This window comes from Pristiophorus japonicus, chromosome 14 (genome assembly GCF_044704955.1).
Source record: "Pristiophorus japonicus isolate sPriJap1 chromosome 14, sPriJap1.hap1, whole genome shotgun sequence".
In the NCBI taxonomy this organism is placed as follows: domain Eukaryota; kingdom Metazoa; phylum Chordata; class Chondrichthyes; family Pristiophoridae; genus Pristiophorus; species Pristiophorus japonicus.
In genome coordinates this window covers 115699983-115712580 of record NC_091990.1, presented here as the reverse complement: position 1 = coordinate 115712580, position 12598 = coordinate 115699983, and the positions used below count along the sequence as shown (strand labels likewise).

The following is a 12598-nucleotide window of genomic DNA, read 5'->3' as shown; positions in this document are numbered from 1 at the left end:
CTGTTTCTTTCTTTTTCTTTCCTTGTCTCTAATGGCAGTTAGTCATTATCCCGCCATTCACACCCTATCTTGACTAATGTTTTTCTAACTCCTGGCATTACCATTTGAATTTGGGCCATCGCCCCTTTTATCACTCTAATCTCTCCTGTCTTCCACCCTATCACAAACCTTCCCTTTTGTTCTTTCTCCCCTCCCCCTTTCAATGCTTGTTAAGAATCTGTTCTTTCCGAACACTCTCTAGTTCTGACGAAGGGTCATCGACCCAAAACGTTAACTCTGCTTCCTCTCCACAGATGCTGCCTGATCCGCTGAGATTTCCAGCATTTTCTGTTTTTAGTCCAGCAGTATTTTGCTTTTGTATTAGTGTTTAATTCACTGCCTCTTCTCTTCTAGGAATGCCCACCTTGAAGAAGTTCTGCTCTTCCCCCAGACGGGATTTCCGTTTGTGTCTTTTACCTTGCTCATTTTCTTTACTTTCTGTTTCCCTTCTCTTGTATGATCAAGTATCTGCCAAGACTCGCTTTCACAGCCACATCTCTTTCCTCAGTAACTGTCTCCGTCTCGGACTTAATCCGCATGGATTCCAACTGAAATTTCATCCTTCATGTTTTGGATCCATCCAGGATTACAGATATCTGAGATATTCACTATTCAGCGTTCCTCGAACCACTGCTCTCGCCGCATCCTGGGATCCACACTCAACGCTATGCACCGTCACATGCACACTCTCGACCTCTCTCTTCAGCAGCACCGACTCACTCTTATCTTGAAGCTGTCCTGGTCCGGAGTTCCATTTTATCCTTCGCCTCATCCGGCGCTTTAACCAAAAACTTTTTTCCTTCCTTTCACGTGTCAAGGATCGTAAACTTCAACAACTCTTGGACACCAACGCTCCTCCGGAACCTTCTGCCCCCACACTTCCTTCTGATCCCATCCCTTCTTCCAATCTCACCCCTGCCGTGTTTTCACTATCCCCTCTGACCTTCCCCTCTCTGACCTCGAACGATCAATCCTCAGCAAGGCCTGAGCTTCATCCCCTTATGCCCCAACCTCAATGAAGTTCAAGCTCGACATATTGCTGAGCTCTTTTTCTATTGCCTTCGCCTCTGTGTCCACTTCTTCAGCCAGGAATCTTCCCCCGCGCACAGCTGACCCTTTCTCCCATTTTCAGAATTCTCGCTCTACTTCGACCCCTTCCTTTGGCCTCTTACTCCCTCTAGACCTCTTCATTGCAAACTGCCGATGGGAATTGGGCGTCTCAATTTCTCTGCTCCCCTCACTCACTCCAACCTACCTCCCTCTGAACTTGCAGCACTCCGCTCGCTCAGATCCAATCCCAACCTTGTCATTAAACCTGCTGACAAGGGTGGCGCTGTTGTTGTTTGGTGAATCGACCTCTACCTTGCAGAGGCTGATCGCCAACTCTGACAGTTCCTCCTACCTCCCCCTGCACCATGACCCCACCACTGCACATCAAGCCATCATTTCCCAGATCGTCATTGACCTCATCTCCTCTGGAGATCGTCCCTCCACAGCCACCGACCTCATCGTTCCCCAACCCTGCACAGCCCATTTCTCCCTCCTTCCCAAGATCCACAAACAGAACTGCCCCAGTAGACCCATTGTTTCAGCCTGTTCTTGCCCCACAGAACTTATTTCTTCCTATCTCAACTCTTTTTTCTCTCCTTGTCCACTCTCTTCCCATCTATACCTGCAATTCCTCCAAAGTCCTCCGTCACTTTAACAGTTTCCAGTTTCCCAGACTCAGCCGTCTCCTTTTCACCATGGACGTCCAATCCCTCTACATTTCCATCCCCCACCAAGGTGCTCCGCTTCTTCCTCGAGCAGAGGCCCAACCAGTCCCCATTCACCATCACCCTCCTCCGCCTGGCTGAACTTGTTCTCACATTGAACAACTTCTCCTTTAACTCCACTCACTTTCTCCAAATTTAAGGTGTTGCTATGGGAACGCTCATGGGTCCTAGCTATGTCTGCCTTTTTGTGGGATATGTGGAACATTCTTTGTTCCAGTCCTACTCGGGTCCCCTCCCTCACCTCTTTTTGCAGTACATTGATGACTGTATCGGTGCCATTTCCTGCTCTCGCCCTGAACTAGAAAATTTAATTCACTTTGCATCCGATTTCCACCCTTCCCTCAACTTCACATAGCCCATCTCCAACTCTTCCCTTCCCTTCCTCGACATCTCCGTCTCCATAATCTGGGGATAGGCATTCGACCCGCATCCCGACTCCTTTCATTCTACCAGTTTCCCTGACTCCGTCGCATCTGCTCTGATGACGCCACCTTTCACTCTAGTGCCTCTGACATGTCTTCCTTTTTCCTCAACAGAGGATTTCCCTCCACTGTAGTTAACATGACCCTCTATCGTGTCCGTTCTATTTCCCGCACCTCTGCTCTCACCCCTTTCCCTCCCTCTCAGAACCACAACAGGGTTCCCCTTGTCCTCACCTTTCACCTCAACAGCCTCCACGTTCACCGGATCATCCTCTGCCATTTCCAACACCTCTAGCATGATCCCACCACCAATCACATCTTCCCCTCCCCTCCCCTCTCAGTATTCTAAAGGGACTGCACCCTCCGTGACACCTTGGTCCATTCCGCAGTCACCCCCAGCATCCCCTCCCCTTCCCACGGCACCTTTTCGTGCAAGTGCAGGAGGTGCAACACTTGCCTTTTTACCTCATCCCTTCCCACTATCTAGGGCCTCAAATGCTCCTTCCAGGTGAAACAGCGATTTACTTGTACTTCTTTCAATTTAGTATACTGTATTTGATGCTGATGATGTGGTCTCCTCTACATTAGGGAGACCAAGCGTAGATTGGGTGACTGCTTTGCGGAGCATCTCCGTTCAGTCCACAAGTGTGACTCTGAGCTTCCAATCACCTGTCGCTTTAATTCTCCATTCCATTCCGACTCTGACATCTCCGTCCTCGGTCTCATACACTGTTCCAATGAAGCTCAATGCAAGCTCGAGGAACAGCACCTCATGTCTCGTTTTGGCACTTTACAGCCTTCATGACTCAACATCGAGTTCAACAATTTCAGAGCGTAGCCACTGCCAATCTGTGGCTTCCTTCCCAACCGCGCCCACCCCCACTCCCCTCCCCTCAGAGCTTGTTTATTTCTTTCGTTTTTTTCTTCTTGTCTCTTGGCAGCTGGTCATTATCCCGCCATTCACACCCTATCTTGACTAATGTTTTTTAACTCCTGCCATCATACCTTTTGTCTCTCTAATCTCTCCTGTCTTCCACCCTATCACAGACCTTCCCTTTTGTTTTTTCTTCCCCTCCCCCTTTCAGTGCTTGTTAAGAATCTGTTCTTTCCGAACACTCTCCAGTTCTGACGGTCATCGACCTGAAACGTTAACTCTGCTTTCTCTGCACAGATGCTGCCTGACCCGCTGAGATTTCCAGCATTTTCTGTTTTTATTCCAGATTCCAGCATCCGCAGTATTTTTCTTTTGTATTGGCAAACAGAGTCTGTTTACTCAGCAAACTGAGTCTATTTAAACAGATTCTCTATGAATTACAGCAAACTGAACTCATGACTCAAACTGCAGCAAAGTCTCCCGATAAAAGCAGGATTATTTATCCAACAAAATGTCGTCAGTGGAGGATAGTTACATAATACAAATTCTAATTTCTCCAGCAAAGTGCAGTGAGCGGGGCATAGTTACACAATACAAATGAGGTATATAAAATCAATCCCAGTCACTTACAGCACCGCAGCCGCCATGATTGACGGGGGAATTACCCAATCATTTCCATTCTGATTGGGACTTGCGCTATCACTATATGCAGCCAACACTTAAGTGCAGTAATGAGGAAGGGCTGCAATGTTACAGGTGCTGATAATAAGATGTTAAATTCAAGATCCTATCTGCCTGTTCAGTTGGGCATAAAAGATTTCATGGGATCTTTCCCAGTTTAAAGTGGGATTAGTACCCTGGGTGAAGGTTTCTTCTGTCTAGGAGGCAGCATTCCTAACTCTTGACTTCTACCTCTTGTTCAGGAGGCCGTATATAGCAAAACCATAAATGAGTTGCTCATATGTTATGTGGAGAGACTAGAGAAACTGGGATTGTTCACCTCAGCCGAAGGGAAGATTTAATGAGGGCTTTTGATAGTTTTGACATAAGGAGGAATTGTTTCCACTGGAGGTTCGGTAACCAGAGGGCACAGATTTAGGGTATTGGCAAAAGAACCATTGGAACAGGAGTAGGCCATTCATAAGAACATAAGAAATAGGAGCAGGAGTGGGCCATTTGGCCCCTCGAGCCTGCTCTGCCATTCAATAAGATCATGGCTGATCTGATCATGGACTCAGCTCCACTTCCCTGCCCGCTTCCCATAACCCTTTATTCCCTTATCACTCAAAAATTTATCTCCGCCTTAAATTTATTCAATGACCCAGCCTCCATAGCTCCACAGATTTATAACCTCTGAGAGAAGAAATTCCTCCTCATCTCAGTTTTAAATGGGCGGCCTCTTATTCTGAGACTATGTACCCTAGTTTTAGTTTCCCCTATGAGTGGAAATATCCTCTCTGCATTCACTTTGTCGAGCCCCCTCATTATCTTATATGTTTCGATAAGATCACCTCTCATTCTTCTGAACTCCAATGAGTATAAGTCCAACCTACTCAACCTATCGTCATAAATCAACCCCCTCATCTCCGGAATCAACCTAGTGAACCTTCTCTGAACAGCCTCCAATGCAAGTATATCCTTCCTTAAATACGGAGACCAAAACTGTATGCAGTACTCTCGGTGTGGCCTCACCAATACCCTGTATTGTTGTAGCTGGACTTCTCTGCTTTTTACTCCATCGCCCTTGCAATAAAGGCCAACATTCCATTTGCCTTCCTGATCACTTCCTGTACCTGCATACTAACTTTATGTGTTTGATGCACAAGGACCCCCGGGTCCCTCTGTACTGCAGCACTTTGCAATTTTACTCCATTTAAATTATAATTTGCTTTTCTAATTTTTCTGCCCCTCGAGCCTGTTCCACCATTTAATTAGATCATGGCTGATTTGTACCTTAACTCCATCTACCGGCCTTGGTTCTGTAAGCCTTAATACCCTTGCCTAACAAAAATCTATCAATCTCAGTTTTGAAATTTTCAATTGAGCCCCCAGCCTCAACAGCTTTTTGGGGGAGAGAGTTCCAGATTTCAAATACCCTTTGTGTGAAGAAATGCTTCCTGATATCACCGCTGAAAGGCCTAGCACTGATTTTAAGATCATCCCCCTTGTTCTGGACTCTCCCACCAGAGGAAATTGTTTCTCTTTGTCTACCTTCTCATGTCCAACCAAAGGGGAGATGAGGAGAATGTTTTAATGTAGCAATCTAGAATGTGCTGCCTGAAAGGGCGGTGGCAGCAGATTCAATAGTAACTTTTAGAAGGGATTTGGATAAATACTTGAATAGGAAAAGATTGCAGGGTTATGAAAGACTTAAAAGAAAGACTTGCATTTATATAGCGCCTTTCACGACCACCACCAGACCTCTCAAAGCGCTTTACAGCCAATTAAGTACCTTTGTAGTCTCCAAATGTGGGAATGTGGGAAACGCGGCAGTCAATTTGCACACAGCATGCTCCCACAAACAGCAACGTGATATTGACAAATAATCTGTTTTTGTCATGTTGATTGAGGAATAAATATTGGCCAGGACACCAGGCACCTGCTCTTCTTCTTCGAAATAGTGCCATGGGATCGTTTACATCCATCTGAGAGAGCAGACAGAGCCTTGGTTTAACGTCTCATCTGAAAGACAGCACCTCCAACAGTACAGCACTCACTCAGCACTGCACTGTCAGCCTAGATTTATGTGCCCAAGTCCCTGGAGTTGGACTTGAACCTACAACTTTCGGACTTTGAGGCATGTGCACTACCCACTGAGCCACAGCTGACACAATGGGGAAAGGGCTGGGGAGTGGGACTAATTGGACAGCTCTTTCAAAATGCTGGCAGAAACACAATGGGCTGAATGGCCTCCTGTGCTGTAAAAATCTATGACTCTGTGAAATCATGATGTTCACTAGAGATACATGGACGGAAGGGTTTCCCGTCCCCCGGCCTGCTTTTATATGGGGTGGAACATTTCGGGCAGAAATTCTGCAGCGTCATCTCTTGAATTGCGACCTGGAATTATTTGGGGGCGAATTTCCTAAGTGATTCTCCCGCTCGTCGCAGTATCGGCAGTGGGAGAGCCACAGAAAACCCCAGAAAAACAGTGTAAATGTAGCAGGAGTCTCATGGAAATTCAACCCATTGAGCGAATAAATAAATGGAGAATCTGTGAGGGAATTAACCGCAGTGGTCCACTGGGAGGGATGAGCTCAATGAGCTGAATGGCTTTACCGCGCTACGAGCTTCTATATGCATCTAACAACAACAACTTGCATTTATATAGCACCTTTAACATAGTATCACTTCCCAAGGTTCTTCACAGGAGCGTTATCGAACATAATTTGAAACTGAGGAGGTATTAGACACAGGTGACCAAAAGCTTAGTCAAAGAGGTAGGTTTTAAGGAGTGTCTTAAAAGAGGAAAGAGAGTTGAGAGACGGAGAGGTTTAGGGAGGGTGTTCCAGAGCTTGGGGCCTAGGCAGCTGAGGACACGTCTGCCAGTGATTGAGCGATTATAATCAGGGATGCTCAAGAGCCAAAGTTGGAGGAGTGCAGATATCTCGGAGGGTTGTGGGGCTGGAGGAAGTTATAGAAATAGGGAGGGGCGAGGCCATGGAGGGATTTGTAAACAAGCATGAGAATTTTAAAATCGGGCGGGGGGCAATTTCTGCCCCTTTCTACCTCAGAGCCTAGGGCCCAGGCAGTCGATGGCACGGCCACCAATGGTGGAGCGATGAAAATCAGGGATGTGCAAGAATCAGAATTGGAGGAGCGCAGAGATCTCAGAGGTTCAGGTTAAGTGGTGGTCAGTCCGGCACTGAACTATCTAATGCGTAGCATGTGGCTTTTTGCAAAGAGCTGGCAGATTTTAATTCTCTTGGTTGCAGGTTGACCTTTCTACCTCTGAAGCTGAAAAAAGCTTGGCCCACTTGGAAGAGAAATTGATTTCTTTACGGACGGAGAAGTCAGTGCAGACCATCTCCCGGGAGATCTCAGCTGCCAGGGCCCAACCGGCAGTAAGAGTCTTGGCCTACCGAAACGGGGCTGGATATAAGGACGGTCAATTGATCATTGGGACAACCTATTCCTCGGTAATAAAGCCAGGATAAGTAAATAACACCTTCAAATGTAAAAACAGAAAACGCTGGATATAAGCAGAAGGTTCGTCAGCCTCTGAAAAGCAAGGACTGAGCAAACATATTCAGTTCTGATGAAGCGTCTGTAATGTATGCACCTGTGAGCATAATCACGGGTTTGTAGCGCTGTTGAGTTGTGAGTGGCTTAGCCAGTCACGTGATGTTCACAAGACTCAATAAAACCCCGGCCATTTGGGTTCAGGGGATCCACGATGAGGCAGGTGGTTGTGAGCCTGGTGGATGAACTGGTAATGTGCAGTGTGATTGTTAAAGCTTTTGCTAATAAACCAACTAGTTCTTAATAGCAATGTGTTGCTATGAATTCTTAAGCAAAGAACCCATGAAGCAAATACATTACAGAGTCTAAACCTGAAACATTTAGGGGTGGGGTGGGGGAGGGGAGGGGGGGGCGTGGTGAATTCCCATAAGATGGGGTGGGGGGGAAGGGTTTCTTCTCCTTGTCTGCTGTAACTTCAGAGAAAGAGCCGCAGAAGCCCTGGGAAATCGGGCTAACGGTTAAGGCCTTTTTGCATTGGGAATTCCGTGATATGCATTTAATGCTGGGCCGAAGCCTAATTTCATAACGCTTTAGTTGTTCAACACTCAGATTGGCAGCACATAATTCCCAAAGCTTCCGCATATCGCTTGGAGCTGAGCCTTGCGTATATTTTAGTTTCCTGCACAGAGTTTTAATTATACACATTAGTAAAGTCCAGCACTGAGACTGGACATTAAAAAGAAGCATTTTGCAATTTCTTATTTACTTGATATTTGAAATGAGCAGGCCCCTATGTTCTCTTGCTGAGCACTCTTGGAACTAGGAACATTAACGATAGTCTTAATATTGATAAAGCAAAATGCAGTGAAACACAACCAACACATAGGCCCCAATAATTGCGGGGAGAGATTACACAGGATTACATAGGATATACCACAGAGAAACAGGCCATTCGGCCCAACCAGTCCATGCTAGTGTTTATGCTCCACTCAAGTCTCCTCCCATCTTTCCTCATCTAATTCTATCAGCATAAGTCTAGCCTCCCCTTAAATGCATCGATACTATTGGCTTCAACCACTCCCTATGGTAGCGAGTTCCACATTCTCACCATTCTCTGGGTAAAGAATTTTCTTCTGAATTCCCTATTGAATTTCTTGGTGACTATCTTATAGTGAAGGCCTCTAATTATGCCCTGCCCCACAAGTGGAAACACTCTCTCTGTATCCATTCTATCAAAACCTTTCATAATTTTAAAGACCTCTAATAGGTCACCCCTAATTGGAGACGACGTTAAACGACCGGGAATCCCGTCAATACGAGGAAACTGGAGGGCTTGTTAAATTTAACGGCAGGACTTCATTTAATTTTTTTTCTCCTCATTTTTCCACCCAATAGCTAGCGAGATTGAGAGCCTGGCAGGCTGTCGGGTGGGAAGCTCTGTGGTAGAAGGACGCAGCCGGCGAGCGGAGCGGAGGGAGGGAGCGAGGGAGAGATTATGGTGGGTGGTAGAGCTTGCGCGCAGATGAGGGAGGTCACGGGGGGATCAGATGGTGGTGGGGGAGGGGGATCAGATGGTGGGGGGTTTGAATGATCATAGTGGGGTGTCAGCATCAGATTGTGGGTCGAAGATTGAGGAGATCGTGAGACGGTGGGGGGCTCCGGATCATAAGGACGGAGGCAGATCACGGCAGGTTTGTTGTGGGGGGAGGGGCGGGGTGCCAGGAGGAAACATTCCTGCTCCTCTTGGCTCACAAGCAATGTTGGAAAGGCACTTACCTGCTGGATTTAGCTGCCGGGTTCCCCTGAGACCGCAGCCGTTAAATCCAAATGGCTGCTAAAATCTGAGGCATGCAGCCTCATTAACATATTCAAATTACTGACCTGCCTCGTGAGAGCCGATCACTCGCCCAACCGCCAACCCACCCGGGTTAAACCAGAACTAGGTGCGTTCACCGTAGGTTGGGCCACTCTCCCGTGCTCATTAAGTGTTTGTCATATCGCCAGCACTAATTCCTGGGATTAATTGTTAACGCTTTCTATCCATGAGAATCATAGAATGGTTACAGCACGGAAGAAGCCCGTGCCGACTCTCAGCCATTCCCACTCCCCCTGCCCTTTCCCTGTAGCCCTGCAATTTTTTTCCCTTCAGATACTTATCCAACTCCCTTTTGAAAGATAAAATTGAGTCTGCCTCCACCACCCAGAACCTAACCACTCACTGCGTTAAAAAGTTTTTGCTTACGTCGCCTTTGGTTCTTTTGCCGTTTACCTTAAATCTGTGTCCTCTGGTTCTCGACCCTTCTGCCAATGGGAACAGTTTCTCTTTATCTATTCTGTCCAGACCCCTCAGGATTTTGAACACCTCTATCAAATCTCCTCTCAATCTTTTCTGCTCTAAGGATCACAACTCCAGCTTCTCCAGTCTATCAATGTAACTGAATGTTCCTCATCCCTGGAATCATTCTCGGAAATCTTTTCTGCACCCTCTCTAAGGCCTTCACGTCCTTCCTAAAGTGTGGTGCCCAGAATTGGACACAATACTCCATTTGAGGCCGAACCAGTTTTATACAGATTCATCGTAATTTCCACCCTTTTGTACTCTATACCTCTATTTATGAAGCCCAGGATCCTGTAAGACTTTTTAACTGCTTTCTCAACCCGCCCTCCCACCTTCAACGATTTGTGCACATATACCAACTAGTTCTTAATAGATCTCTCTGTTCATGCATCCCCTTTAGGGTTGTACCATTTAGTTTATACTTCCTCTCGTCATTCTTTCTTCCAAAATGCATCACATCACATTTTTCTGCGTTAAATTTCGTCTTCCACGTGTCCACCCATTTCACCAGCCTGTCTATGTCCTCTTGAAATCTATCACTATCTTCCGCATTGTTCTCTATACTTCCAGGTTTTGTGTCATCTGCAAATTTTGAAATTGTGCCCTCTATATCCAAGTCCAAGTCATTAATATATATCAAGAAAAGGAGTGGTCCTAGAACCGACCCCTGGGGAACACCATTGTATACCTTCCCCCAGTTCGAAAAACAACCGTTCACCACTACTCTCTGTTTCCTGTCACTTAGCCAGTTTCACACCAACACTGCCACTGTCCCTTTTATTCCATGGGCTTCAACTTTGCTGACATGCCGATTGTGTGGCACTTTCTCAAATGCCTTTTGGAAATCCATGTACACCTCGTCATCTGCATTGTCCTCATCAACCCTCTCTGTTCCCTCATCAAAAAATCTGGTCAAGTTGGTACCGTTGTCTGCCATTTTGGCAGCAGTGTTAAGCTGCTGAATTTAAAGGAGTTAATGCCGCCTTTCTGTAACAGGGAGCAGAATGACATACAAGCGGTGTTGACAGTAATAGTCACTTTCTTATTTAAGTCCAACGTATTTCCGTTTACCTTCTCTGGTTGCTTGACCTAGTTGCTCGCTACGTGTACTCAAAGACTAGAACTCAGCAGACCAGCGTGCAGACTGTATACGGTGGATGGAAGACTGATGCTGACACTAAGTGAGCTGACAGCATGGGCGGTCAACGAGATCTTACAGGAACACGAATCAGAAACAAAACGAGTTGAACAAGATCAGACTGGAAGGCCGAAGGAGTTGCTAAATGGGGAGACCCACAAAGGTATACCAGCCTTTTTATAAGCATACAATCTTGCCTCTCACGGCCTTTTCTGCAGTCTGTCTGGGATCTGATGTATGAGCTACTGATGTTTACCGTTAACCTTGCCTGTCCCTTTAAAGCCGCTATTCAGGTTCGTGCCTTGGGAAGTGGTCTAACTAGTTCAACTGCTACTTGGTGAGAGACCAGGACTCCATGGAGAGCTCCCTTGCTCTTCTTCGATTGGTGCTGCGAGATATTCTACATTCTCCCGAGGGACGGGACCTCGGTTTAACGTCTCATGTGAAAGGCGGCACCTCCGACAGCGCCGCACTTGCTCAGCACTGCAAACCCAGATTATGCACATAAGTCCCTGGAGTGGGCCTTGAATCCACGACCTGCTGAAAACTTGGATTTATATAGCGTCTTTCACTGGACGTCTCAAAGCGCTTTACAGCCAATAAGTACTTTTGGAGTGTAGTCACTATTGTATTGTGGGAAATGCAGCAGCCAATTTGCGCACACACAGCATGCTCCCACAATCAGCAATGTGATAATGACTAGATAATCTGTTTTTGTTATGTTGATTGAGGGATAAATATTGGCCCCAGGACACCGGGGATCACTCCCTTGCTCTTCAACATAGTGCCATTTACGTCTATCTGAGAGAGCAGACGGGGCCTTGGTTTAACATCTCATCCGACAGTGCAGCGCTCCCTCAGTACTACACTGGAGTGTCAGGCTAGATTTTTGTACTCAAGTCTCTGGACTGGGACTTGAACCCACAATGTTCTGACCCAGAGGTGATTGTGCTGCCCACTGAGCCACAGGTGACACTGACTCAGAGACAAGGTTGTGACCGACTAAGTCACGGCCTACACCTGTTCCAGACAGCAGCTCTGGCCAAAAATCTGGAAGGTGCATCAAATCGGGGATAAGTGGGCAGGATGAGCAGCCGTTTGATTTTTCGGTCCTGTTACTGCCCCGCTTTTGGGTGTGTAAGGGAGGGCAACGGGCTGAACGTCGCCCGCGTTGTCTTTTATTGTGCACGCGATATGTGGACCCGGTTAATTCCTGTGTTGCATGTTTTCACTCCTAGACTGGGCTAAGTTGCCGACCTCTGGGAATGACTACTTAGAGCCAAGGTTACCCCGGGTGACCCCAGAGGATTTAAAGAGTATGGACACCGAGCTCGTAAGCCTCATTGCCAGAAACCCCATTGAGGTCTGGGTCTCCTGCGGAGAGCCATTCGTTCCTTCCAATGGTAAGAGCTTCATATTCGATACTTTGAGCTTTTAAAATGGGCGGAGCATGTCCTCTGTTACGTTTTCATGCAAAAACTCTTAAAGCAGTTCTTTATTTTTTACAATAAAAACAGAAAATGCTGGGAGGTCGGGCAGCATCAGTCTGAAACCTTAATGGCATGTCAGTCTCTCGTTCTTAGTCTTGAAAGCTCCGATTCTCCAATTGATTCATTGCATCCACAGCCTTTTGGAGGAGAAAGTTGCACTATTCTTTGTGTGAAAACATGCTTCCTGATTTTATTCCGGAATGGCCTGGCTCTTATATTAAGATAAGGACCTCTTGTTCTGGATTCTCATTTTTGCTTGATAATATTATAATATGATTGAGGATTTTAAAATGACACAGTGAGTAGATTCTGTGCAGGTGGATAGTTTATTTTCAATTTG

General features: G+C 46.5%; 1 protein-coding gene across 7 annotated transcripts in view; it reads left to right on the top strand.

Moving 5' to 3' along the window:
* The window catches only part of LOC139280046 (doublecortin domain-containing protein 1-like), a 761217-nt gene that overhangs the window by 631757 nt on the left and 116862 nt on the right, over positions 1 to 12598 (top strand). For 6 of the 7 annotated variants that reach the window (XM_070899504.1, XM_070899503.1, XM_070899506.1 and 3 more), the window contains 3 exons: positions 7046 to 7249; positions 10724 to 10931; positions 12007 to 12171. In XM_070899504.1, the coding sequence (XP_070755605.1) occupies positions 7046 to 7249; positions 10724 to 10931; positions 12007 to 12171 (577 nt within the window). Of the gene's footprint in view, positions 1 to 7045; positions 7546 to 10723; positions 10932 to 12006; positions 12172 to 12598 lie in introns of those variants that run through there. The other variant, XM_070899509.1, reaches the window with a different exon arrangement.